The 23,272-nt window shown below is 53.7% G+C and overlaps 2 protein-coding genes across 3 annotated transcripts; one reads left to right on the forward strand and one right to left on the reverse strand.

Moving 5' to 3' along the window:
• Positions 1 to 1,381: 1,381 nt before the first annotated feature.
• NUP50 (nucleoporin 50) lies at positions 1,382 to 17,366 on the reverse strand. Of its 2 annotated transcripts, XM_036420240.2 has the most exons (8): positions 17,081 to 17,364; positions 13,423 to 13,501; positions 11,466 to 11,549; positions 10,284 to 10,470; positions 8,690 to 9,349; positions 7,094 to 7,175; positions 5,082 to 5,200; positions 1,382 to 4,486 (listed from the first exon to the last, which is right to left on the reverse strand). In XM_036420240.2, exons 2-8 carry the CDS (start codon positions 13,489 to 13,491, stop codon positions 4,269 to 4,271), a joined length of 1,419 nt encoding a protein of 472 aa, XP_036276133.1. In that variant the 5' UTR covers positions 13,492 to 13,501; positions 17,081 to 17,364; the 3' UTR covers positions 1,382 to 4,268. The 2 variants fall into 2 exon arrangements, with proteins under 2 accessions (XP_036276133.1, XP_036276134.1); XM_036420241.2 differs by lacking the exon at positions 11,466 to 11,549 and having other exon boundaries at positions 17,081 to 17,366.
• LOC123651597 lies at positions 13,688 to 22,053 on the forward strand. Its single transcript, XM_045575099.1, has 2 exons — positions 13,688 to 13,693; positions 18,417 to 22,053. The coding sequence occupies exons 1-2, from the start codon at positions 13,688 to 13,690 to the stop codon at positions 21,735 to 21,737; spliced, it is 3,327 nt and encodes a 1,108-aa protein (XP_045431055.1). The 3' UTR covers positions 21,738 to 22,053.
• The last annotated feature ends 1,219 nt before the right edge of the window (positions 22,054 to 23,272 follow it).

Raw genomic sequence — 23,272 nt, forward strand, 5'->3', positions numbered from 1 at the left:
TGCGTCCGTTGTACATAGACGTGGTCGTGGTGTGTAAGCGCGCTGTGCTCTGTGTGTGGCTGTTGGCGCAGCCGGACCCCTGGGACCCGCGTGTGGGAAGGGAAGCTTTGTGTCTGTGTTGGGGATGACTGTGTGTTCTCTGCCCACAGCCTGTGGGATTCCCTGCCACCCCGGCCGCACAGGAGCCAACAGGGCTAACAAGGTGTCCCCCCTGTCTGTGGCTAAGGCCCTTCATCTTGGAATCTAACTTGAATAAAACCATCCGATTGCTCTGTGTGAATAACCATGGCTGTTAGTGAACTTTAATGACTGTATTTTGGGTAAACTCTTTTGTTCAAAGGATTTTAGGCAACTCAGTTCCAGAAACCAGCCCAGCTGAGCCCTTGGCTGGGCCGTGCGGGTCTGGCCCTCCTTGGGCTGCATGGACCCTGCGGGCTGCTGCCAGCCTGGGCTGGGCTTCCCAGAGGCAAAACTGCCAGCTACATTCCTGTGAGGCCAGTGCCAGGCTGCCACGGCTCTGCCAGCCCTCCGCCCCCTCCCTCGCTGGAATGTGCCCGAAGAGTGGGCCACAGGTTATCTTCAAACACGTCACTGTGAGGCCGCACAGCTGTGAACACACTAACCTGCTGGACTGGACAGAGTGGCTGTTACAGAATGCGAGCTACCCCGTGTCCCAGGCCTTCGGGCGGCTGTGCACCCAGGGCCGCACTGGACGGTGCCCTGCCCAGCCCCCCCGAGAGTCAGCACCGCCCCGGAGGCTGCCCACTCGGGGAAGGCACTGGCGGGCGAGCGAGTCTGGACAGTGTGTTCGTCCCCGGGCACCTCTCTCAGTCCGGCCCCATGCCCAACAGGCTGGACAGGCACCTGACTCCAAACACAACTCGGTCAGGCCTTTCTGGTGTCTCCTAAAGCACTGGAACGTGACAGTTCTGGGACTCCAAACATTTTTTCTTGATCCTTTTGGTCCTTAGTTTTAAAATGTCCTTAAGAGCTCGGACTTTTGGCTGAGATGGATCTAACACAGATCGAAACTCCAGTTGCTTATCTGAGTAACTGAAGCTGCCCGCACTCGTTTCTTTGGAAAACCCACCCAGGCCCAAGCCCGGAGGCCTGCTGCGAAGACTAGACCAGGGGGCGGAGAAGGCTGTGAGGACTAGACCAGGGGGTGGAGAAGCCGGCACAGCCCGAGCAAGAGAGCTGTTCCCAGCAAGTGGGAGTGGCCTCGGGGCCGGAGCACTTCTGCCTCCCTCCAAGCAGGAGGTTCTGGGTGGGGCTCTGCAGGCCCCAGCTCTGCACCCCCCTCCTCCCGCTCTGCAGACCCCTCCCCTCTGCTCTCTTAGCGCCGGGTGCGTCACGGAGAACATGGAATGTCAAACACGGATTTTGTTTCCTCTCCATTTATTCACATTTCCTGGGTTGTTACATGTCCTCAATGGGATAATCCAAAAACTGGCACAGACTGGGATTACATGGGCTGACAATTCAAGTATTAAAGAAGTTTCCTATTTCAAACAAAGCAAACATTATCCACCTGATGGCGAGGAAGTAAGCGTTCCTCCGTTACCACTGGTCTGCTGGGAGAGCCCTGGGCCCAAGACCAGGTACTTCCGAGCGGCCTTGTGCCCAGGGCGGGGCTGAGGCCTGTTTGCCGAGAGGCTCCGTCCCCTCGGGCAGCACAGGGCGGCCCCGTTTCTACTTCAAAGCCTCCGTTCAGAATGAGAATGGACTTGGGGGTCTGGGAGGGAGCCACTTGGTGTGCGAAGCCTCGAGTGCACTGCCGGCTGTTCCAGAATATGACTAACAGAATTCCGCCCCCACCCCCACCTTTCTCAGGGAGCACTGGTCTGAACTAAACGACAGTAGGTAGGTATTTTTGGCATGCAGCATATCAAAAATAGGATTTGGGTTTGAAGTCGTAAAACGGTCATCCTTTCAAAGAAAACCAGTTCCTAAACAGTCAGAGTTGTTCCTCTAGGAAACACAACTTCTTTAAAACCTGATGCTCCCGGCTGGTGCGGCTCAGTGGCTGAGTGTGGACCCATGAACCAAGAGATCACAGTTTGATTGCTGGTCAGGGTATGTGCCTGGGTTTGGAGCTTGACACCCAGTAGGGGGCGTGCAGGAGGAACTCAATCAATGCTTTTCTGTTATCACTGATGTTTCTCTCTCTCTCTCTCCCTCTCCCTTCCTCTCTATGGAATTAAAACTAAATCAAAAACCACCTGGACACAGAATTCTGTCTCTAAGTCTAACAACAAAGGAGCCCCTGCAGTGTTTCGCCTACTGGGTAAGCGCAAGAGGAGGAGGAGGACACCAGGGTGAAAACAGGCCACTGGGATGCTCAGTGTTTGTCAAGATGCAACAACACCCACTTCAAACAAAAGCTAGGCACACCCACTCCAGGCCACAGATAAAACACGCTTCACAGGTTCTTCAACCCAAATGGACATCTCAGTCCACATTAAACACTTTACAGACTTGTTTCTCACACGCGGTTACAGGTGAGCGTGGCCGCATGGGGAGGGGAAGCTGTCCCGCCACGGGGGGAAAGGCCACACGCGAGGGGCTGGGCGACAGTGAGGTCGTACACTTCCGGGCGCTGGCACACCAGCACCCACTACAGTGAAGCCAAGAGCCTAAAGCGTAGGAACTGTAAGAAAATGTTACATTGGGTTATGGGACACACGTCACATTTGCCCTGTAATTCTCACTTGAACAGTTTCAGCAGCGAGTTTGCTGGGAATGTTAGAGGTAAGCGCACATACAGCCATCACCAGTCTGCAAAAGCTGACCTCGATGCCCGTGACCACAGGGTCCCACTGAGCCGTGCTGTTCCGGGAGGGAGGGCCTGGGAGCACGGTGTGAGGCCCTGACGTGGAAACCCGTACTTCCTCCTCCTTCACAGATAAACCAACGTGCCCAGGGCAGGGGCGGGGCAGGACCCCTGTAACAGCATTAACCGCTGGTCTATTACTCACCACCTGTCGCAAGAGCACACCAACAGCCTCAAGCTAAGCAGAGATGCTAAGGCCACTGTGGCTTCTGCCTGGGCTGCAGGAGAGCTGGCCCACCCCTCACCGCGAGCAGGCGGTCTGCGTGCTCACCCCGCCTGCCCGCCAGCCTGTGCTGTTAACAGACAGAGCAGTCACCTGACCTCCAGTATTTGTTATTTGATCACATTTCCCCGCCCCTTTACACCTAAATATTAGTTGTTTTCTTTAAGAAAAAACGACACGATTTATAACTATCGTGACTCCCCTTTTCTGAGTCAGATGTGCTGAAGGCCAGAACATACTGCGTGAGCCCCAGGCACCCACCGAGCCTGAAACAAGTCGCCTGGCGCCGCGCTAACTGAATGGGGAACTTGGGCATTTCAACCCCCAGAGCCGCGTCTCCCACGTGCTATGTGCGGGCACGCTGGCTGAGCTCCCACAGCCTGGGGAGGCGACGTGGCATTCCTGTGCCAACCCTGAACAACTCACTGCAAAGGGCCGGGAACTGGGTGGCGAATGTGGAATACCGTGTCCAAGCTGAAGGCAGCACGTGCACACTCACGTCCCCTCCGGGCTGGTGCGCTCACGGCCCTGCCCCGGAAGCTCCCGGCCTTAGCAGGTGACCCACAGGGCTCGCCGCCACAAACACAGTCACGCACAAAGCGTGAGCGACCAAATCTGTGCTTTTAAATCTCACCTGGCAGCCCCCTTTCTCCGTCTGTCATGAGGGGAGCACAGAAGGAACTACCAGCACCAGCACCTCATGAATCAACTCCAAAACCGAACACCAGGTCCTGCTTCCCCGTGAGAGGAGCGGCAGGCCCGGCCCTGCGGCTGCTGGGAGGCCGGGCCGCGCTGCGGAGCACCGCAGAGGGTGGCCTGTGGGACGCTCTGGAAGAACACTTAGAAGCAAGCACAGCCGTCGGCAGGGCGGCGCCCCCGGGAGGGCTCGGGCCCTCTGCTGGCCTCGGCTGGCCATGCCCACGGGCGGAAGGGCAGGGCCAGGCCCTCCTGACGCCCACCCGGAGCCTTGCCCAGACCCCCGTGGGAAAAGCTTTGGGAAATCCAGTGATACCCTGATTTCAGTCCGTTAAGAAATCACTTGTGGTTAACCTAATAAATGAACATTAAAAATCCCCAAATGTCTCTCCAATGTAGTTTACACGCTAGACAGCTCTTAACACTAAACAGGAAAGGTTTATTGGCCATATTAATCTTTCGCACAGGGTTTAAGTTACCTAAAGTCCTCAGAATGTCGGCGGAGGGAGAAACTGACTAAGGAGGCGGGCTGGCGTCGTCCTTCCTGCCCAGGAGCAGCCGGTGCAGCTCGTCGGCGTCCTCGCTGGTCTTGACGCGGACCAGCATGGGCACGGGGGCGGCGGCATTCCTCTCGTCCACCGGGGGGTTGGGCACGCACACGATCAGCACATTGTTCTTCCCCGTGCGCGTGCACGGCATGTTGGGCGGGACCAGCACGTTCAGCAGGATGTTGCCTGCGTTTAAGGAAACAAAAATGACCCCAATCAGACAAACCAGAGCTCAGGGTGTGAACACTGAACACGGAGCCCCCTGCACTCCAGGGACTGACTGGGAGCCTCGGGTATGCCTAGGACCTTGAGGCCACGGGCGGGACCGGGCTCTGCCCAATGCCCAGAGGCCTCCTTCTGCAACCAGTCTGGGGCTGCCACTTCCTCTTAGACTGGCTCCCTCCAAACCCCTCACGGACTGGTTTCAGGGCCCAGCTGGAGGATGGGCTGAGGGGAGGGTGTTAATGAGGAAAAAGGATCCCTTTCAATGATTAATTCTCCGTGTGATTATCATTAAACATCCAATTTCCTCCAGCTTCTCGTCACGTCTCACACGCAGGAGCATGGAGTGTTTTGTTAGCATTTAGCAGTGCCTGTTCTACACATACACACACACACACACACACACACACACACACACACACCCCGACTCAAACCAACCGCAAGAGCCACTAAGTCAGGATGAACTGGCCTGAATGGTCTCGCTGTCCCTCCCCCACTTCCCAGACTGAAGAGCAAGGGGAAGGGCTTCTCACGGTGCCACCGGGGAAAAGGCACCCACCTAGGTTGGTGTCTGCCCGCACCAACAGCTGTGTCTTCTGATTCGCCGTAGGTTTTAAATGCAGAGTTCCTACACCCTTCTCTTTAAATTCATTGTCTTTCTTATAAAAAAGTTTGCACCTATGGAGAGAATCACAATCCGGTCAGACAAACAGCCACACATCAGTCCTTCTCACACCAATGCTCATGCTTGTGGGGGATCGCCATTGAAGGAGAGCAGAGGAAGCTTCCAGACCACCTTCTGTGCACTAGACCAGGTCCAGGCACGAACCAGAACAGGAATGCCTGCTTGGATATTCGAGAACCCTTCCACTAGTTTTTCAAATTATTACATAACTTTCTGAAACTACCCTTTCTCAAGACAATCAAAATCACAGCCATCTGATGATGACAAATATGTGATACCTTAATAAAATAAAAAATAAAAAAAATCACGGTCATCTGGTCTTCCAAGGACAAGAATACAGAAAAGCCCTGGCTGGTATGGTTCAGTGGGTAGAGCAGACTGAAGGGTACCGGGTTCAATTCTGATCAAGGGCACATATCTTGGTTGCAGGTTTGATCCCCAACCCTGGTAGGTGTGTGTGAGGCAACCAATCAACGTGTCTTTTTCTCTCTCACATAGATGTTTCTCTGTCTCTCCCCCTCCCTTGCACTCTCTCTAGAAATCAATGGAAAAAATATCCTTCAGTGAGGATTAACTAAAAGAAAAAGAAAACAGCAAAACAGAAACAACACTGCCCACAGCCCTCCCCTTTTTCCTTTATTTCTGAATTCTTTTCAGAACTCCAACAACTTTTTTTACCTCCCTAAGTAATGAGGACGCAGTGAAACGCCTGCTAGAAGTGTGTGTCACAGAGTCCTTAGCTCATCACCAGAGAAACCAAAACCACTGCTTCCGATTGGCTCGGATTAGGAAAAAACACCGACAGGGGCACGCCTTCTGTCATCTGTGTAAATAAGTTTTAAAAACAGGCGAAAGGAAAGGCTGGCCTCTTTTAAAAGTTCTAGAAGTAGCCAAAACCAGTTTGGCTCAATGGATAGAGCGTCGGCTTGGGGACTGACGGGTCTCAGGTTCGATTCCGGTCAAGGGCATGTACCTTGGTTGTGGGCATATCCCCGGTGGGGGGTGTGCAAGAGGCAGCTGATCGATGACTCTCTCTCATCGATGTTTCTAACTCTCTCTCTCCCTTCCTATCTGTACAAAATCAATAAAATATATATATTTAAAAAAAAAAGTTCTAGAAGTAGTTAACACTTGGAAATCTCAGAGGACATGGTGATTTTTTGCCATGAAAACTGCTGACTCATTAGGCTGAACTTTTTCTATTAGAAAAACACACCCAGGGAAGCTTCTGGCAAAAATCTTTCAGTAAATATCTCTTCGAAGCACAGAGAGCAATTAAAAAGTCCCCTCCGCCTTCTAAAGCAGGTCGAGTACACCGTGACGGGGAGCTGCTTTGGGTGGAGAACACAGTGCAATTCACTGACTCCTCTATAATTTTATTAACCAATGTCACCCCAATAACTTTAAAACAAAGCAGCCCAACAGCAGGGCAGACTGTTCACACAGCCTCACTGGCAGGGCTGTGTGGACCTGCAAGAAAATCCATGAAAACCAGCGAGTCTCCAGGACGGATCACAGGCGCCTCCGGACCAAGAGCAGAAGTAGCACCGAACCCCAAGTCAGTGGCGGGTGACTTTCTTGTGGGGGATGGAGGAGGGGAGAGGCAGGGAGAAGGAAAGGGGAGAGGAAGTAGCCGAGAGGGGAGGCAGGCAAAGCAAAGGCCCTCTCTACGGCCCTTTAAAGCAGAACTGGGTCGGCAGGAGAGAAGGCTGTGCCTGAGGAAAAGTCTAGAACATGTTTGTTTTTAAATAAACAGGCAGAGAACGCTCCTTGTTCCAGCCAAGGAGCAGGCACACCCCACACAGTCAGTCCAGGGCGATGTCGGAGGCCTCCGTCCACGCTGACAGCATTCATCAGGCGGGTCCTCGGCTCCAACTCGGACTTACTTTTTGGAGTAAAAAGCATCTTCTTCCTTCACCTCCGTGACCACTACTTTGGGCGGCTCGTCACTTTCCTCCTCTTCCCCACCTGTCAGAGACAATCGGACTCAGCGAGCGCAAACCAAGCTTAACCACGTGGTAAGGAAGGAAAGGAAAACCCAGCCACCCCCCTCCCCGTTCCAACCTAACATCCCACGTAAGCTGATATCGCATTGTGCGTGTGCTCGCACCCACCGGGTTTTCATCATTCTGTGAAAAATGAGAAACCTGTGACATTTTTAATGGGAACACACTTCTCTATTATAAAGCAACTATCAGTCTATAGGAAGCCCTGGGAGGGAGACTGTCCTTGCTATGATGCAGGGCATATGCAGACTTTCACAGACAAGGAAAAGCAAACCTGTGCAGTGAAGCGTGGGCCTCTGGCTCCGCCCTCCAGCCTGCTCTGTTCCGAGGTGCAGGCTCTACCTTCCCACACGCACAGCCAGTCCACAGAGGCAGCTCACACAAATGGCCTCACCAGCAGGCCTCCCGGGAGAGGCGGAAGTACGTGGTGTTACCCAAGACCAGCAGGAACCTCTCACCAGGCACACACCACCGAGGCCCAGAGTAAGCAGTCTGCCTTGCACGCTGCTGGTCTGCGTCAATCACTCTTGCCCGCCCACTCCCCTTCCCTTCTCATAAAAAAGCCTGGTTTTTGTACTTTCTTAAGATGGATTTGAGGGGGAGTCTCCCATCTTCTCAGCTGGCAACTTCCTGATCAATAAGACTTTCCTTCAGGTTCTGAAGTGGGAAACATGGGCACACAGACAGGTGACACACACTGTGTGTACACTCATCACTGGGAGAGGAACATCTCAATGTGCTTCCCGAACCTCCCTCCCCACATGCTCCTGTGACCACACCTGCAGCCCGCAGGGACTGGATCCGATGGGAAATGAGCAGCTGCCACAGGATCACGCCAGAGCCCAGCATCAGTCACGTGAGCTTTGTCTGACCTGCGTGCCTCCCACCCCCACCTGCATGAGCCAGAGCAGCATTCCTTTCCCTGCAGCCCACGGGGAGACGGAAGACACACACCAGGCCAATGCCCGTCTCAAAGAGAACGGCAGGCCATGAAACTCCCTAAACTAAAAAGCAACTTAAACATCGCCGCTGAGAAACAGTCCTGGTGCTCAAACAACTCCCCGGGGAAAGCCCTGGTTGATCTGTCCCCGGACTCTCGAAGTCTCCCTGTTACACGGACAGCAGCACTCTGCTCTGTGCCTTTACTTACAACCCAACTCAGTGGATATTCATGATTAACTCCCAATAAAATGCAATTTTCAAACGTTAATTCGCTTAATTCTTTACACACAAGCCAGGTATTTGATACTTTTCAAAATCACTGTGCCAGAAAGTCATCTTCTTAATGTCTATATTCTTAGTCCTCACAATGACCTGCACACCGCCTCACTGCCTTCTGCACGTAAGGAAGCGGAGACGAGCTGGCCAGCCAGCCCCGGACCACGCGGCTCGGTCATGATGGTGACGTCTCTGCTTCTTCCCCTGAACACAAACCTCCACACCCGACCCCAGACTGCGGACCAACGTCCCCCTTACCTTTGCAGCCCGCGCTGCCGCCACCCGCCTGGCTCTCCAGTCCTGGGGCGGAGAAGGGTGAAGCAGCCGGCTTACTCTGGGCAATGTCTTTGCCAAACAAACTGGCGTTTCCAGAAGAAAAGGAAAACCCAGCCAGGGGGCCAGAGTTTAAGGAGTCCAGCACAGACCCGTCCATCTTCTTGCCGAAACTAAACGAGGCACTTGTCACTCCCAGCGACAGGTCCCCCTTTTTCTCAGGCTCTGCCGCCGTCTTCTTTCCGGAGGCGCCCTCAGTTTTATCCGCGTGGAACAGGAACGTCGACTCCTGCTGGGACTTGGCGGAACCAAACAGGGAGGGAGCCTGAGAGTCGAGTGACATTTGGCTAGATTTCTGCTCAGAGCCGCTGCTCCCGCTGTCGCCCTGCTGCTGCTCGATGCCCGCCAGGTAGCTCTCGTAGTCCCTGAAGACGGGCGTCAGGTCGCACAGCGGGTTGGCATCCACGTGCTTCACGATCCAGTCCCGCACGCAGCAGTTGAGGGCGGCCAGCTGCTTGTGGTAGGCGCTCCCCAGGGAGGCGGTGCTGGAGGCCAGCCCGGAGGACTGCTGACTGCCGCTGTTCCGTCTGGGATTTGAAAGCTTCCCATCAGCCAAGGAGGCGGGGCCGTTTGCAGCAACAGATCCTAAAGAAAATTCAAGTTTTAAGATTTTTACTTGAGCCGAAGCCGGTTTGGCTCAGTGGTAGAGCGTCGGTCTGCGGACTGAAAGGTCCCAGGTTCGATTCCGGTCAAGGGCATGTACCTTGGTTGTGGGCACATCCCCAGTAGGGGGTGTGCAAGAGGCAGCTGGTCGATGTTTCTCTCTCATTGACGTTTCTAGCTCTCTAGCTCTCTCCCTTCCTCTCTGTAAGAAAAATCAATAAAATATATTTTTTAAAAAAAAGATTTTTACTTGACTAAATCATCTAGACTTTTGTATCACTCTTCCTATTTTCTGCTTTATTGCATCCCATCTTTGTGAAGCTCAGGAAGTATGTGCACACCTAATATTTAGGATCTGGTTACCACAAAAATCAAGTCAGACTCTACACAGGAACAGTATCTATTCTATGCTTGCATCAGTCATTTAAAAATAATATTTTCCTTCAAAAAGATACCCATTTTACCCAGAACTGTCAAAATACTGTTAGTATAAAACTTAATCCCCAAGGTTTTAGGAATGAATATTAATGCAGTTAAAATCTTAACAGAAAGTTAATTTTATTTTATCACATAAACATTCTGCCTCATTAAGATGAAACTCTTCTAGAATAGCTAAGAACAATCCAACAAATTGGGATCTTTTCCAAGAACTCAATATTTTAACCCATGATCTTATTCCCTATTGCTAATCCTGAAATCTTCTTTTTTAAATATATTTTATTGATTTTTTTTTAGAGAGAGGAAGGGAGAAGAAGAACGATTGAGTAAGAATCATCAATCAGCTGCCTCCTGCACACTCCCTGCTGGGAACGTGACCACTGGAATGGAACCTGGGACCTTCAGTCCGCAGCCCGGAGTTATTTCCGGGGTTGTCTTCACACAGGTGTGAGGGGGGGAGGGGGTCTATTGTACTTACCAAAGGCCACCTTGGTCTCGGCCGCAGCTCTCGCCCCGGAGAAGGGCGCGGCACCAGTCATGCTGGTCCCGTTGGACAGTCCTTCCAAAGGCTTCCCTCCAACACAAGCGCCGAATCCAGAAAACCCTCCTCCTGCAGAGGGCGCCACCAGCCCTTTAAAGCCTTTGAAGGCCCCTCCACCATCCGACTGAAACACAGAGAAGGAGCACAGACCATTGATTTATAACCGGTGAGCGAGGGGCAGTACGATCTTGGCTAGGTCAGCAGCCTCCATCCACTGGAGGAGAACTGCTGGCCGAGAGCGGAACCAGGACAGGAGCGACTTCCTTCACGCAAACCAGAGCCCCTTCCTCGCGTCTCCCCCGCTGTGGCGTCAGCCCCGGGGCCGCTCATCTCCTCCTGCACCTCTGAGGAGTCCCCTGTGGTCCCGTGGAGAACTCCACACTACCCTTCCGGGCCTTTCCACACAGACTCCATCTTTCCTTCCTAGTGAAGCTGGCCCTTTCCCATCACACATCACCTGACTTGTCACCTGCAGCCAACTACACAGCCGTCTGAAGAACGGCTGAGAGAGGACAACGGGGAAGGGAGGCACAGCTGTGCAGGCTTCTCCCGAAGCTGCCCGCATGTCCCACCGCCTAGCCTGAGCAGACGGCCAGGCCGGCAGCACGGCACCCAGGCCTGGAGCGCATGGAGGCTGAGGGCCAGCATGGGAGAAGGTGTTAATGTGGTGACTGCTGAATCCTGACCACGGGGTTTCAATTTCTGAGCTGTATGCACCTCATCCTGGATCCTCCGAGCCCAGAAGGAAGCATTTTAATGCATTGCATGGCATGGCGGGCACGGGAACGGCTTCTGTTCCGGTTGGACTGCTCCAACCCACACCTCCCCCAGAGGGGACTGAGAATCCCCTCCTTTCCTCTCACTGCCACTGCCACACGCTTCTCCGTACGGCTGTCCGCTTCCTCCTCCTCACTGGCACTCTGCGCTGGGAGCTCGCTGTGAGGCACAGCCCGTGGGGCACTGTTCTGCATGTGCTACACCAGCAGGCGCCAGCCACGGTGGTCTGAGGGCCAAAAGGCTGGCAGCCGCTGTCCACAGTGGAGAAAGCACTTTAACGAGCACTTACTGATCCGACTGCCCCCCGCCCCCGCCCAGTAGAAAGCTGTGGAAAACACTCACTTCACATCCAACATTCCTACGCTTTGCTTTCTTTATGGCTCTATTCTTCAAGACTTCCTCACTGGCCACTGAGAACGTCCCCACCTGCAGGAGCACACAGACAGACAGCAGTGAGATTCGGCCACGTGGAGACACATGCTGAGTGAAAAAACTAGACCAGGCAGCCCCTCCCGCATCTGCTCGTTTCCAAGTCCTGTTCATCCTCACACACTATGGAGCGGGCGCGTTAATTGCACACAAGCTCCCTCTGGTGAATCCCAATGGCAATCAGTGACCCACCAGGCTTCTGAACCTACAAAGCCAGGATCTGAATCGGAGAGAGGAGGGCGAGCGCAGAGTCTGACAAGGCTCAGCCCCCAAACTCTGGTGCCAAACTACTTAGCACAGCTTTCAGGTATTTCAGATGCATTCAAAGGCATTAGTAAAACTTCTGCTGGAAGGTGCCTTAAATATCATGAACCGGGGAGAGTGGACAGTTCTGAAACCCAGGTGCACAAATCTAGTATTTTACTAGCGTTTTCAATAGTAAAATTGTATTTATGAAACACATAAGTATTACTTTTACAAAGAGCTCTGCCCATCTGCCCCTCATCCAAGAGACCCCCCTAACCTCCCCCAAAGCACTGGACTCGGGGTGACTAACCCCCAGAGCGAGCTCCAGCAGCACACAGCGAGGAGCGGGCCCAGGCCTCTGGCTCGCCCTCCCTGCTGTTCCCACCGGCTGGCGTGGCATTCCCCGTGAACTCCATCCGCAGCCACTCAGAGCGGCAGAGCTCCACGGCCAGAGAAGGGACCATCTCATTGCATTTGCTCAAATGGGACTGTCTTTCCACACTCGTTCATTCATTAGCAACTACCCAAACGGGAGTTCTTTCATTCCTGAAATATTTAACATCAAAGCAATCTTTATATGGTAGTCTAAATCTTACTGGGCTCAGAACGTAGCTGTATGTAAGACCTGGGAAAAAATGCAGTTACCCAGTCTTGGCGAAAAAGCATGACGGCAGCTAGAAATGTTAAAAGCCCTGCTAAAACATTAACATGCTTGTGATTTTGTGCAAACATTTGTAAAGAAAAAATACTGCCATGAAATAAACTCAGAAAGAAGACAGCCATCTATAATAAAAAAGGGTAATATGCTAATTAGACCAGATGTCCGTCCTTCCTGCTGAAGCCGGGCCAGGGGAAGCCAGCCCAAGGCCCAGGTGCCTGCGGGCAGCCTGAGGGAAGCCAGCCAGAGGGAAGCCGGCGCAGCAGCTGGGGGAAGGAAGGCCTATTCTTGCTAGAATATTCCTGCATCAGGCCTCTAGTCTAAGAATAAGCTTAAAGATACTTGCACATTCTTTTTTTTTTTACTTGACACTATCCTCTTAGCGTGGGTGCAGCCTTCTTCGGTGACGGCCTGGGGCTCCGCACTGCTGAGGAAGCCCCGAAACAGGAAGAGATTTCCTCAGGGAAGGCCACTGTGATTTTGTTAGGAAAGAAACCAGGCCAATCTAAGCTCTACTCCCATTAATGCCGTTTTTGGGGTGGGGAGTGCATCTCAGATCTATAAGAATAAGACACGAAGCTGGGCTCTGAGAAGATCAGAGTGAGGGAGGTGAACTCAACCATTTGAATCTAAAATGACAGGGACGGCCAACCAAGATGGTGGTGGCAGACACTTGTCAAGCCTGACCATGGCATTGCGCTAAGACTCGATCATTTCCTCGTCCTTCGGCTGATTAAAACCAGGGCTCAGGAGCGGCAAGTGTGTGAAATTCAGGAGGAAGGTGCTGGTGGAAAGGCACACCGGATGGATAAATAAGCGTCTCCATTAAGTACCGATCACGGGAAACCACACTTTTTCCCGCGCAGGATGGTCTTAAAAAGGCTTTTCATTTTTCCAGTCTTCACGAGGACCCCAGTTTAAATGTGGAAGCAGCACGAAATCACTTTTAGGAAAATTACTTTTTACCTCTTCGGCTTCGTCTTCTTGATCCCAGTTCCTATCGGTCAATTCCTTCTCAGCAATTCTTTTGGCCATTTTTTCGAAGCTGAAAGTAAAAAGAGTACAAGATTTGCTTTTCTGGACCAAGAGATCACTCTTTTATTCCCCCCCCCCCCCAAAAAAAAATATTTTATTGATTTTTTTTACAGAGAGGAAGAGAGAGGATAGAGAGTTAGACACATCAATGAGAGAGAAACATCCATCAGCTGCCTCTTGCACACCCCCAGAGGACATGCCGGTAACCAAGGTACATGACCTTGATGAGAATCGAACCCAGGACCTTTCAGTCCTCAGGCTGATGCTCTATCCACTGAGCCAAACCGGTTTCAGCAAGAGATCACTCTTACAAAGAATTTTCAAAATTCACTCTAGCATGAAATGAGATAGAAAACATTCCACTGAGAACTGCTTTAACGGAATTTTACAAAGGTGTCCTTAGGTTCCTACTGTTTCAAATCCAACAGAGGATTACTTGAGGAAGCAGTTAGGTCTTCTGAACAGCACTGAACCTACTCTATTTGAAAGAAAGTTATATAATCAAGAAGTGCTTAACTAACTTATTCTATGCTAGTTATAGCCTTGCTACAGACAAAACATTTTAAATATTTAAAATTTTCTTCAAGCCGAAACCGGTTTGGCTCAATGGATAGAGCGTTGGCTTGGGGACTGAAGGACCCAGGTTCGATTCCGGTCAAGGGCATGTACCTTGGTTGCAGGCATATCCCCAGTAGGGGGTGTCAAGAGGCAGCTGATTGATGATTCTCTCTCATCGATGTTTCTAACTCTATCTCTCTCCTTCTCTGTACAAAATCTATAAAATATATATTGAAAAAATAAATAAAATTCTCTTCAAGATGATCCAGGGAAGTTCATGCTTAAGTAGGAGTTTTCATAAGACATTGGTCAAAAGTTCATAGCATAAGTCCTCGTGTTTAGGCTACAGACGTTGGTATAAATACATTTCCCAAGACTGAACATTTAACTACCCCAAATTGCATATTGCTAAAATAGGACATCATTTACAAGTGTAACATTCTGAGATTTTATAACCCTCTCAAAAGTAAGCCAGGAGCTCAGTTCCTGACACCATGGCGGGGGCGGGATGGGGCAGGCAATGTTATCTTGGAAGAGGGTGCTGGCACCTGCCCTCTGTAATCTGCTTTCTGATCCCACAGCATATCCTCTGCTATCAAACAAAAGCAGTCAGTGAGAGTCCACTGTGAGCGGCTAACTCCCAGCCCGACGGGCCAAGAAACCCTCTTCCTCTGCCCCGCACCTCACCCATGGGTTCCCTCGGGGACCGGCCACACCTTTCTGATAACCCTTCTCCACCCTGGTGTGCCCTCTACACAACCCCGTAAGCTCCTAGAAGTTCACGTTCACTGGGATACAAACTCACACATCACTACTGCTTTTTAATGTCTATGAAATAAACATCGCGGGATGACACCCCCAAGTCCTCCAAAACCCGCCCTGTGATTACATAGGGGCTCCAGCTTCCAACAGCATCCTAATAATATCTGAGTCCCTTCTTAATGTCTCCCACAAACACTGGTCAAGTCTGGCTACTAATGCAAACAAGATCAATATAGTTTTACACAGACTTCCTCACTGAACCTGACTGTCCAGAGGCCAGGTCTGCCTGCATTCTTTTGGCCTTTTGCTGCTCAGTAACTAACGCTCCCACCAGAGGGCAGGAGAGGTGAGAAGTTGAAATAGCTATTGTTGTTACCTGTTAATAAGTTATTAAAAGGAAAAGGAGGTGGAGCTGAAAATACAAAAACTGTGATAAAGAATTTAACCTCTCATACCCACAGTGGATAATCATAATGGGCACAGCGAAACTATCTAAATGTAGCTGCTCTCATTCTCCCGCAGTCATCCCGTCAGGACCTACCCAGAGGTCTGTTCTGGGTGCTGGCTGTACTCACACACCTAGAGCCTGCCTAGCTCACGCCGGGTGTGCCAGCTACTAAGTCAGGGATCTGGGACACACAGACTTGGGAAATACCACAGGAAGATGCTGGAAACGCAGTCTTCCCGTTTTCGTGGGCAAGCTGTTTCATTTTTGTGCCCCCGTTTTTTCATAGGCAGAACAGGGAGCTATGAAAACTAAGTGAGATAAACAAAAAACTTAGTTAAGAATAATGCCTGGAACAGAGGAAGGGCTCAATAAATATTAAAGAAACAAATGTTATTAGAAGCAAAGGCTATAAAATACTTTTTCTTCTGAAACTTTAAAGTTCCTTGGAAAAAAAGAGTATTTACTTGAATTATGAACCAAACTTTAAGATATATTTTAATCAATTCATATGTTGTCTCAAAGCATGACACTTCAGATAATCATTTTCCTTTGGATGCAAGATGAGGAGTAAAGCATCCCTGCCAAGCACTGAGGGCGAGGCTGCGCCTGGAGCCTGGTGTGCTGGCGGAGTACCGGGACTCCGAAAGCGCCGGGGCTGGCGGTGACCAGGCACCACGTGAGGGACTGATTCCTAGGAAGCGTCCTGGTAACTGGAGGACACGTGTCCGGCGACATCGGCTTACCCTGGGCGGAAAACAGGTCTGACCACACTTGCAAGTGCAGTGTCCGGAGGAAAAAGAGAACAAGGGTCAGACCCGGGGACAGAACCGCCAGCGGAAGAGGAAACTGCTTCCTTCTAGCCCTGGGGGTAGCTCCGATGGGTACCGCTGCCCCCGGTACCCAGCCTGCCGCTTCCGGCCCTGGTCAGGGCACATACAGGAAGCAGCCGTGGAATGCATACAATGCACAAACAAGGGGGGAAAAGGGAGACATACGTAATATTTTCAACACTAAAGATTTATTTCTTAAAAAAGGAGACAGGTTGGCAAAAAAATATATAAAGTGGATGTCTTTCTCTTTCTTCCTCCCTCTTTCCCTCCCTCCCTAAAAATCAACTTTAAAAAAATTAATTGCTTCTTTAAAAAGGGAACAGAGTACGGGGTGATCTATGTTCCAGTATCGCAATAACAAGAGAAGCCAATGCTCAGCCCAAGTAGCTCGGTGGCTGGGCGTCGACCTAGGAACCGGAGGTCACGGTTCCGCTTCCGGTCGGGGCACAGCCTGGGTGGCGGGCTCCTTCCCCCGCGCGGGGCGTGCAGGAGGCAGCCCATCGGTGATTCTTTCCTCTCACCATTTATGTTCCTAGCTCTCTCTCTCCCTCCTTCCCTCTCTGAAACCATTAGATGTTTTTTAAAAGGGCGGGGAGGGGGGGCCTAGGCCAAAGAGAGAGTGGAGGGGGCGAGGAGAGGCCGGTGAGGGGCCCGAGGGGACACAAGTACCGGGAGGAAGCGCTAGGAAGAAGCCAGAGGCCACGCCGGGCCAGCCCTGCCGCTCCGGCCGCCGGCCTCCGCCGGGGCGCAGCCGCCGGGCCGGCCTCCCTGAGGCCCCGGCGCCGCTTCACAAACAGCCGATGGCGTGGCCGCGGTCACCGCCCCGCCCGCGGGCCCCGCGGCCCGCGCCTCCCCCGCCCGGGGGCTTCCCTCAGCGCCTCCGTCCCAGGACCCCTTCCAGGCCCGAACCCCGGTCCAGCGGCTCCCAGGCCCGGGCTCCGCACCGGGGGCCCCCAGGCCCCTCCGCCGCCCCCGCTGCCCAGCCTCTCACCTCCGGGGCGGCTGCCGCGGAACTCGCTGGGCGGCGGGCACGGCGAAGCTCCGGGGCGCGGCGGCGGCGGCCGGTCGCCGGGTGAGCGCACCTGGCCGCTCCCGGGGCGCGGGGATCCTCGAAGCACTCGGAGGCCAGCAAGCCCGGGGTCTCACACACCATGTCCCCCAGGGGCTCGTCTGTCGGCGCTCGGCAGCGAGCGGAGCCGCCCCCTCAGCCGGAGACCGCCGGGGGAACGGCGCCGAGCGCGCTCCAGGCCGCCATTTTGTAACGCCAGGCCGCCTCGGACCAATTCGAAAAGGGAGGAAAGAAACGCCCGCGTCCGGCTATGGCGCAAGCGCGCGGCAGCCCCGCTCGGCGGGCCGCGCTCGGCGGGGGCGGGGCGTCGCGCGGCGCATGCGCCCAGGCACCAGGGAACCGTCGCCGGGAGAAGCGTCCGAGTCCCACGCATGCGCGCGCCGGCCTCAGCCGGGAACCGGCGCCCGCGGCCGGATTGGACGGCACGTTGGTCACGTGGCGGCCACCGCGCGCGTTTTGAGGCGTTCGCGTGCGGCTCCTGCGGCTGGGCGGTCGCGGGTGGGACTTGTGAGTCGTTCGGGAGAGCACGGTCCGTCCGTGAGCGTGGCTGAGGCTCGCGGTGTCCCGGGCCGGGTGCTGCGGGGCCGAGAGGGACCGGCCGCGGCCCGGGAAACGTGAGTGGAGCCGGGACGGCGTCTGGTCGGAGCTCGCGCTGAGCCTGGCCGTGGAGTCCTCTGCGACTGGCCGCCGAGCCGGGAGGGCCGGCCTCGGTGGTGCCCAGGAGAAGCGGGCCCGCCGGCCGCACGGCTGGTTTTTCTTCTAAGGAGTTGAAATGTTGATGTTGGGCGCCCTCTTCTTGCTGGTGGTTGTGATTTTCTGTGTTACTCTGTGGACTCGCTGTGTGGATGTTATGGGACAGACTCGGATTACTCCTTTGAGCATTGTGATTGATCATTTTCAGGAAGTAGAGGAAAGAGCTAACAATTGTGGTGTGGAGGTCCGGAAGGGCCGATGGCAGACTTGTTGTTCTAGAGAGTGGCCAGCTTTCAATGTCGGATGGCCACCAGAAGGAACATTCCATCTCCCTACCATTCGCCGGGTTCGGAGTGTCCTCTCTCGACCCAAGACTGATTACCCCGATCAGCTCCCGTACATTATCACGTGGCAGGACCTTGTGGAGAACCCACCCTTTTGGCTTAAGCCCTTCGTGGCTCCTCGCCCCTGGGAGCTGGAACCTATGTTTGCCTTAATGGGAACGGAGAGGACGGAGGAGCAGAAAATCCCCCTGCCATCAGCTCCCCCCTCCTCTGCCTTGCAGGGGGGAACTGAAGAAGAATTAAGTTTTCCTCCCCTGTATCAGTTCCCTGGGACGCGGGAGGAGGGACCTGACCCTCCTCCATTAAGGGAAGCAGACCCCACGAAAAGAGCAGGAAGCCCGCCATATACCAGACAAAGAGCCCAGAGGGAACCATTCGCCTCCGTCGCCGACTCCACTGTTAAGACTTTACCCCTGCGAGCCACTGGTCCCCCAGATGAGAGGGGCGATCAGCCCCATCACTACTGGCCTTTCGCCACTAGCGACCTCTTTAATTGGAAAGCTCAAAATCCTGAGTTTTCTGAGAAGCCAGCGAGGCTTATTAATTTGTTAGATTCTGTCCTTTTCACCCATCAGCCAACCTGGGACGACTGCCAGCAGCTCTTGCATGTCCTGTTCACCACCCAGGAGAGGGAGAAGATCCTCAATGAGGCCCGGAAGCTGGTTCCAGGCGTGGATGGGAATCCTACCACCAACCAGGCTCAGATAGATACCGCTTTTCCTCTGACTAGGCCTGAATGGGATGTCAGCACAGCAGAAGGTAAGGAGAGGCTCCGGGTCTACCGCCAGGCTCTGATGGGGGGTCTCCGGGCGGCTGCCAGGAAGCCGACTAACCTGGCTAAGGTAGGGAGCGTTCAGCAGGAGAGAGATGAATCTCCAGCAGCATTCTTAGAGCGGATCATGGAGGCCTTCCGCACCTATACCCCCATGGATCCAGAGGCTCCTGAGAGCAAGGCGGCTGTCGTTATAGCCTTTGTAAACCAGTCTGCTGCAGATATTAGGAGAAAACTGCAAAGAATAGACAGGCTGGGAGAGAAGAGTCTGCAGGACTTGTTGGCGGTGGCTGAAAAGGTGTACAATAACCGGGAGCCCCCTGAAGATAAACAGGCTCGCAGGCAGACCCGAGACCTGGCTAGGATCCTGTTGGATACCACTACGGACTCCCCCGAGAAACTGGACCTCCGCCTCCGACAGCTTGTGAGCGATGGAAAGAAGGGTAAGGAGACCTCCGGGGAAGGGAGGCGGAGACTGCAGAAGGATCAGTGTGCATGCTGCAAGAAGATAGGGCATTGGGCTCGAGAATGTCCGAAGAGGGACAGCGTGAGGGGGAGCAAGACGGACCGAGTAAAGATCTCATGGACTACCCGAAGAACAGTGGACCTAGGGACTGGCCGGGTAACCCACTCCTTCACGGTAATACCGGAATGCCCCTACCCACTGTTAGGACGGGACTTACTGACCAAGATTGGAGCTCAGATAACTTTCAGACAAGGGGGGCCTCAGGTCACCGATGGCGAGGGCCCCCACATCCACGTTCTGACTCTGAGGCTAGAGGATGAGTACCGCCTCCACCAAGAGGCGCTCCCAAGGGGGGATAACATGGATAGATGGCTACGAGAATTCCCCACAGCCTGGGCAGAGACAGGAGGGGTAGGACTAGCTGCTCACAGGACTCCAGTCCTAGTGGAGCTAAAGCCAGGAGAAGGTCCGGTAAGGATCAAACAGTACCCCATGTCTCAGGAAGCCCGGGAGGGAATTCAGCTACACATCCGGAGACTGCGGAGTCTAGGGGTGCTGGTTCCCTGCCAATCTGCCTGGAACACCCCCCTACTGCCGGTCAAGAAGCCTCACACAAATGATTACCGACCGGTGCAAGACCTCCGGGAAGTAAATAAAAGAGTCATGGACATACACGCAACTGTCCCCAATCCGTACACTCTCTTGAGCTCCCTGGTGCCCTCCAGAGTCTGGTATACTGTGTTAGATTTAAAGGACGCCTCCTTCAGTCTGCCGCTAGCACCCAGGAGCCAACCCTTGTTTGCCTTCGAGTGGCATGATCCAGAGGAAGGCTACAGCGGACAACTCACCTGGACACGACTGCCTCAGGGGTTCAAGAATTCGCCCTCCATCTTTAATGAGGCGCTACACGAGGATCTGGGTGAGTACAGAAGGGAGCACCCTGGCCTCACCCTCCTACAGTACGTAGATGACATCCTGATTGCTGCCGACACAGCGGAGGACTGTGAACGAGGAACCCAAGACCTGCTGGTCACCCTGGGGGCCTTGGGGTATCGGGCATCTGCGAAGAAGGCACAGATATGCAGAGAGAGGGTGAGTTATCTGGGGTACATCTTGGAGGGCGGACAGCGGCGGTTGTCAGATGCCAGAAAAGAAGCTGTCCTAAAGATCCCCACACCCACCTCTCGAAGAGAAGTGAGGGAATTCTTAGGGTCGGCTGGCTACTGCCATCTCTGGATTCCGGGTTTTGCTGAGATCGCCAGGCCCCTGTATGAAGCTACCAGAGAGGGGAAGACATTTGAATGGACAGAGAAAGAGGAGGCGGCCTTTAACCAATTGAAAAAGGCCCTCCTACACGCCCCGGCTCTGGGACTGCCAGACATTACCAAGCCCTTCCACCTCTTTGTAGACGAGCGCAAAGGGGTAGCGAAGGGAGTTTTGACTCAAGCCTCAGGCCATCCAGTAGCTTACTTGTCTAAGAAACTAGACCCAGTGGCTGCCGGCTGGCCACCGTGCTTGAGGATTATTGCGGCAACAGCACTCCTAGTGAAGGATGCTGACAAGCTAACTCTAGGGCAGGAAATCTGGATTACAACCCCCCATGCGGTTGAGGGAGTTCTAAAACAGCCACCTGATAGATGGATGAGTAATGCGCGCATGACTCACTACCAGAGCCTCCTCCTCAACCCTCCCAGAGTGCGGTTCCGCCCCAGTGCAGCCCTCAACCCCGCAACTCTCCTGCCTGACCCTGACCTGGACGCCCTGCTACATGACTGTGCCGAGATCTTGGAACAGCTGCATGGACTCCGGAAGGACCTGACGGACCAGCCCCTCTCAGATGCAGAGGCCACATGGTTCACCCGCGGGAGCAGCTTCATGAGAAACGGGCACAGGTACGCGGGCGCGGCAGTAGTAACTGAGACTGACACCTTATGGGCAGAGGCTCTGCCGTCTGGAACGTCAGCCCAGCGGGCAGAACTCATCGCTCTGACAAAGGCATTGACGCTAGGGGCCGGGAAACGACTCAGTGTCTTCACAGATAGCCGCTACGCCTTTGCCACAGCTCACATCCATGGGGCAATCTATCAGGAGAGAGGGCTGTTGACTGCAGAAGGAAAGACTATAAAAAATAAACAAGAAATACTCGACTTGCTAGCTGCCTTATGGCTCCCAGCCAAGCTAGCCATCATCCACTGCCCAAGACACCAGAAAGCCAACAATCCTGTAGCCAGGGGCAACCAGAAGGCTGATCAGGTGGCCAAGGAAGTAGCCCTCACTGCAGTCCCCAGACTGGCCCTGCAATAGCCAGACCCAGCAAACCCAGTCCTGCCGGATCAGCCCAGATACTCCCAGGAAGAACTACAGCGAATCAAAAGCCACCCCACGAACAAGGACGTCAGAGGCTGGTGGTATGCTCCAGACGGGAAGCTCCTGCTACCAGACCAGCTCGGGATCCCGATGTTGAAACACATACACCGATCGACTCACCTAGGGTCCCGGAAACTAAAGGATCTGGTCGGGCATACTAAGATCAAAATTCACCAGCTGGACGCCAGAATAGATCAAATTGTATCAGCCTGTAAAACTTGTCAGCTTACAAATGCAAAGGCCAGGTCCAGTGGAAAAGGAACCTGGCTCAGAGGAACTAAGCCCAGGGTGCACTGGGAGATTGACTTCACTGAGGTAAGGCCGGGAAAGTATGGCTATAAATACCTTCTAGTTTTTGTAGACACCTTTTCTGGATGGGTAGAAGCATACCCAACGAAGCATGAAACAGCCTAGACGGTCACTAAGAAGCTACTGGAGGACATTCTACCCAGGTACGGTTTCCCAGCTGTGATAGGATCGGACAACGGCCCGGCTTTCATCTCACAGGTAACACAGGCAGTAGCCAAGGCCATAGGGGCAAATTGGAAATTACATTGTGCGTATAGGCCCAGAGCTCAGGACAGGTAGAAAGAATGAACAGAACATTAAGGAGACGCTTTCTAAACTAACCATGGAGACTGGCGGGGACTGGGTGGCTCTCCTTCCCTCTGCTCTTTACCGGGAGAGGAACTCACCCTATACCCTAGGCTTCACTCCCTATGAAATTATGTTTGGTAGGCCCCCGCCTATCATTCCCAATCTTAAGGCAGAACTGCTAACTGAATTTGACAACCAAGAAATGTCTTTTTCTTTAAGAGGGCTCCAGAGGGCGCACGAGGACATTTGGCCACGCCTACAGGCCATCTACGAGGCTGGCCCGATCCCAACGCCCCACCAGTACCGGCCGGACCGGCCGGGAGACTGGGTCTTTGTCAAAAGACGCCGCCGGGAGATGCTTGAACCACGTTGGAAAGGAACGTACATCGTGGTGCTGACCACGCCCACCGCCCTCAAAGTGGACAGCATTGCGACCTGGGTCCACCACACCCATGTTCGACCAGCTGACTCCTCTGCGATCCAGGAAGACTTCTCCAACTGATGGAGCATCAACCGAGACTGAGACAACCCCCTCAAGCTCAAGTTACGGCGTACTGAACCTGCCTGATACCAGAAATTCTGTTTGTGGCCGCTCCGGCTGCAGGAGCCCCATACCTCACACACTGGTTCGGGGGGAAAGACTCACTTCTGCCCTGGACACTCCCGACCCCGCCGTGGAGTCTTGTGTCTCCACTGGACTCATCTGGTGGACCCCCCAAAATGTCAGATCAGGGCACCGGGAAGGAGGGACTTGTACACCCTTCCGAAGTGCAGATGGGGCCCATAAGTCTCAAGAAAAGGGGGGAATGAGAGGGCGGGGTGGGGCTAACTCTTGACTCCATTTTGTACTGTGGGGCAGGGCAGGGCTAGCTCCT

The sequence above is a fragment of the Pipistrellus kuhlii genome, unplaced genomic scaffold (assembly GCF_014108245.1).
Source record: "Pipistrellus kuhlii isolate mPipKuh1 unplaced genomic scaffold, mPipKuh1.p scaffold_m20_p_64, whole genome shotgun sequence".
In the NCBI taxonomy this organism is placed as follows: domain Eukaryota; kingdom Metazoa; phylum Chordata; class Mammalia; order Chiroptera; family Vespertilionidae; genus Pipistrellus; species Pipistrellus kuhlii.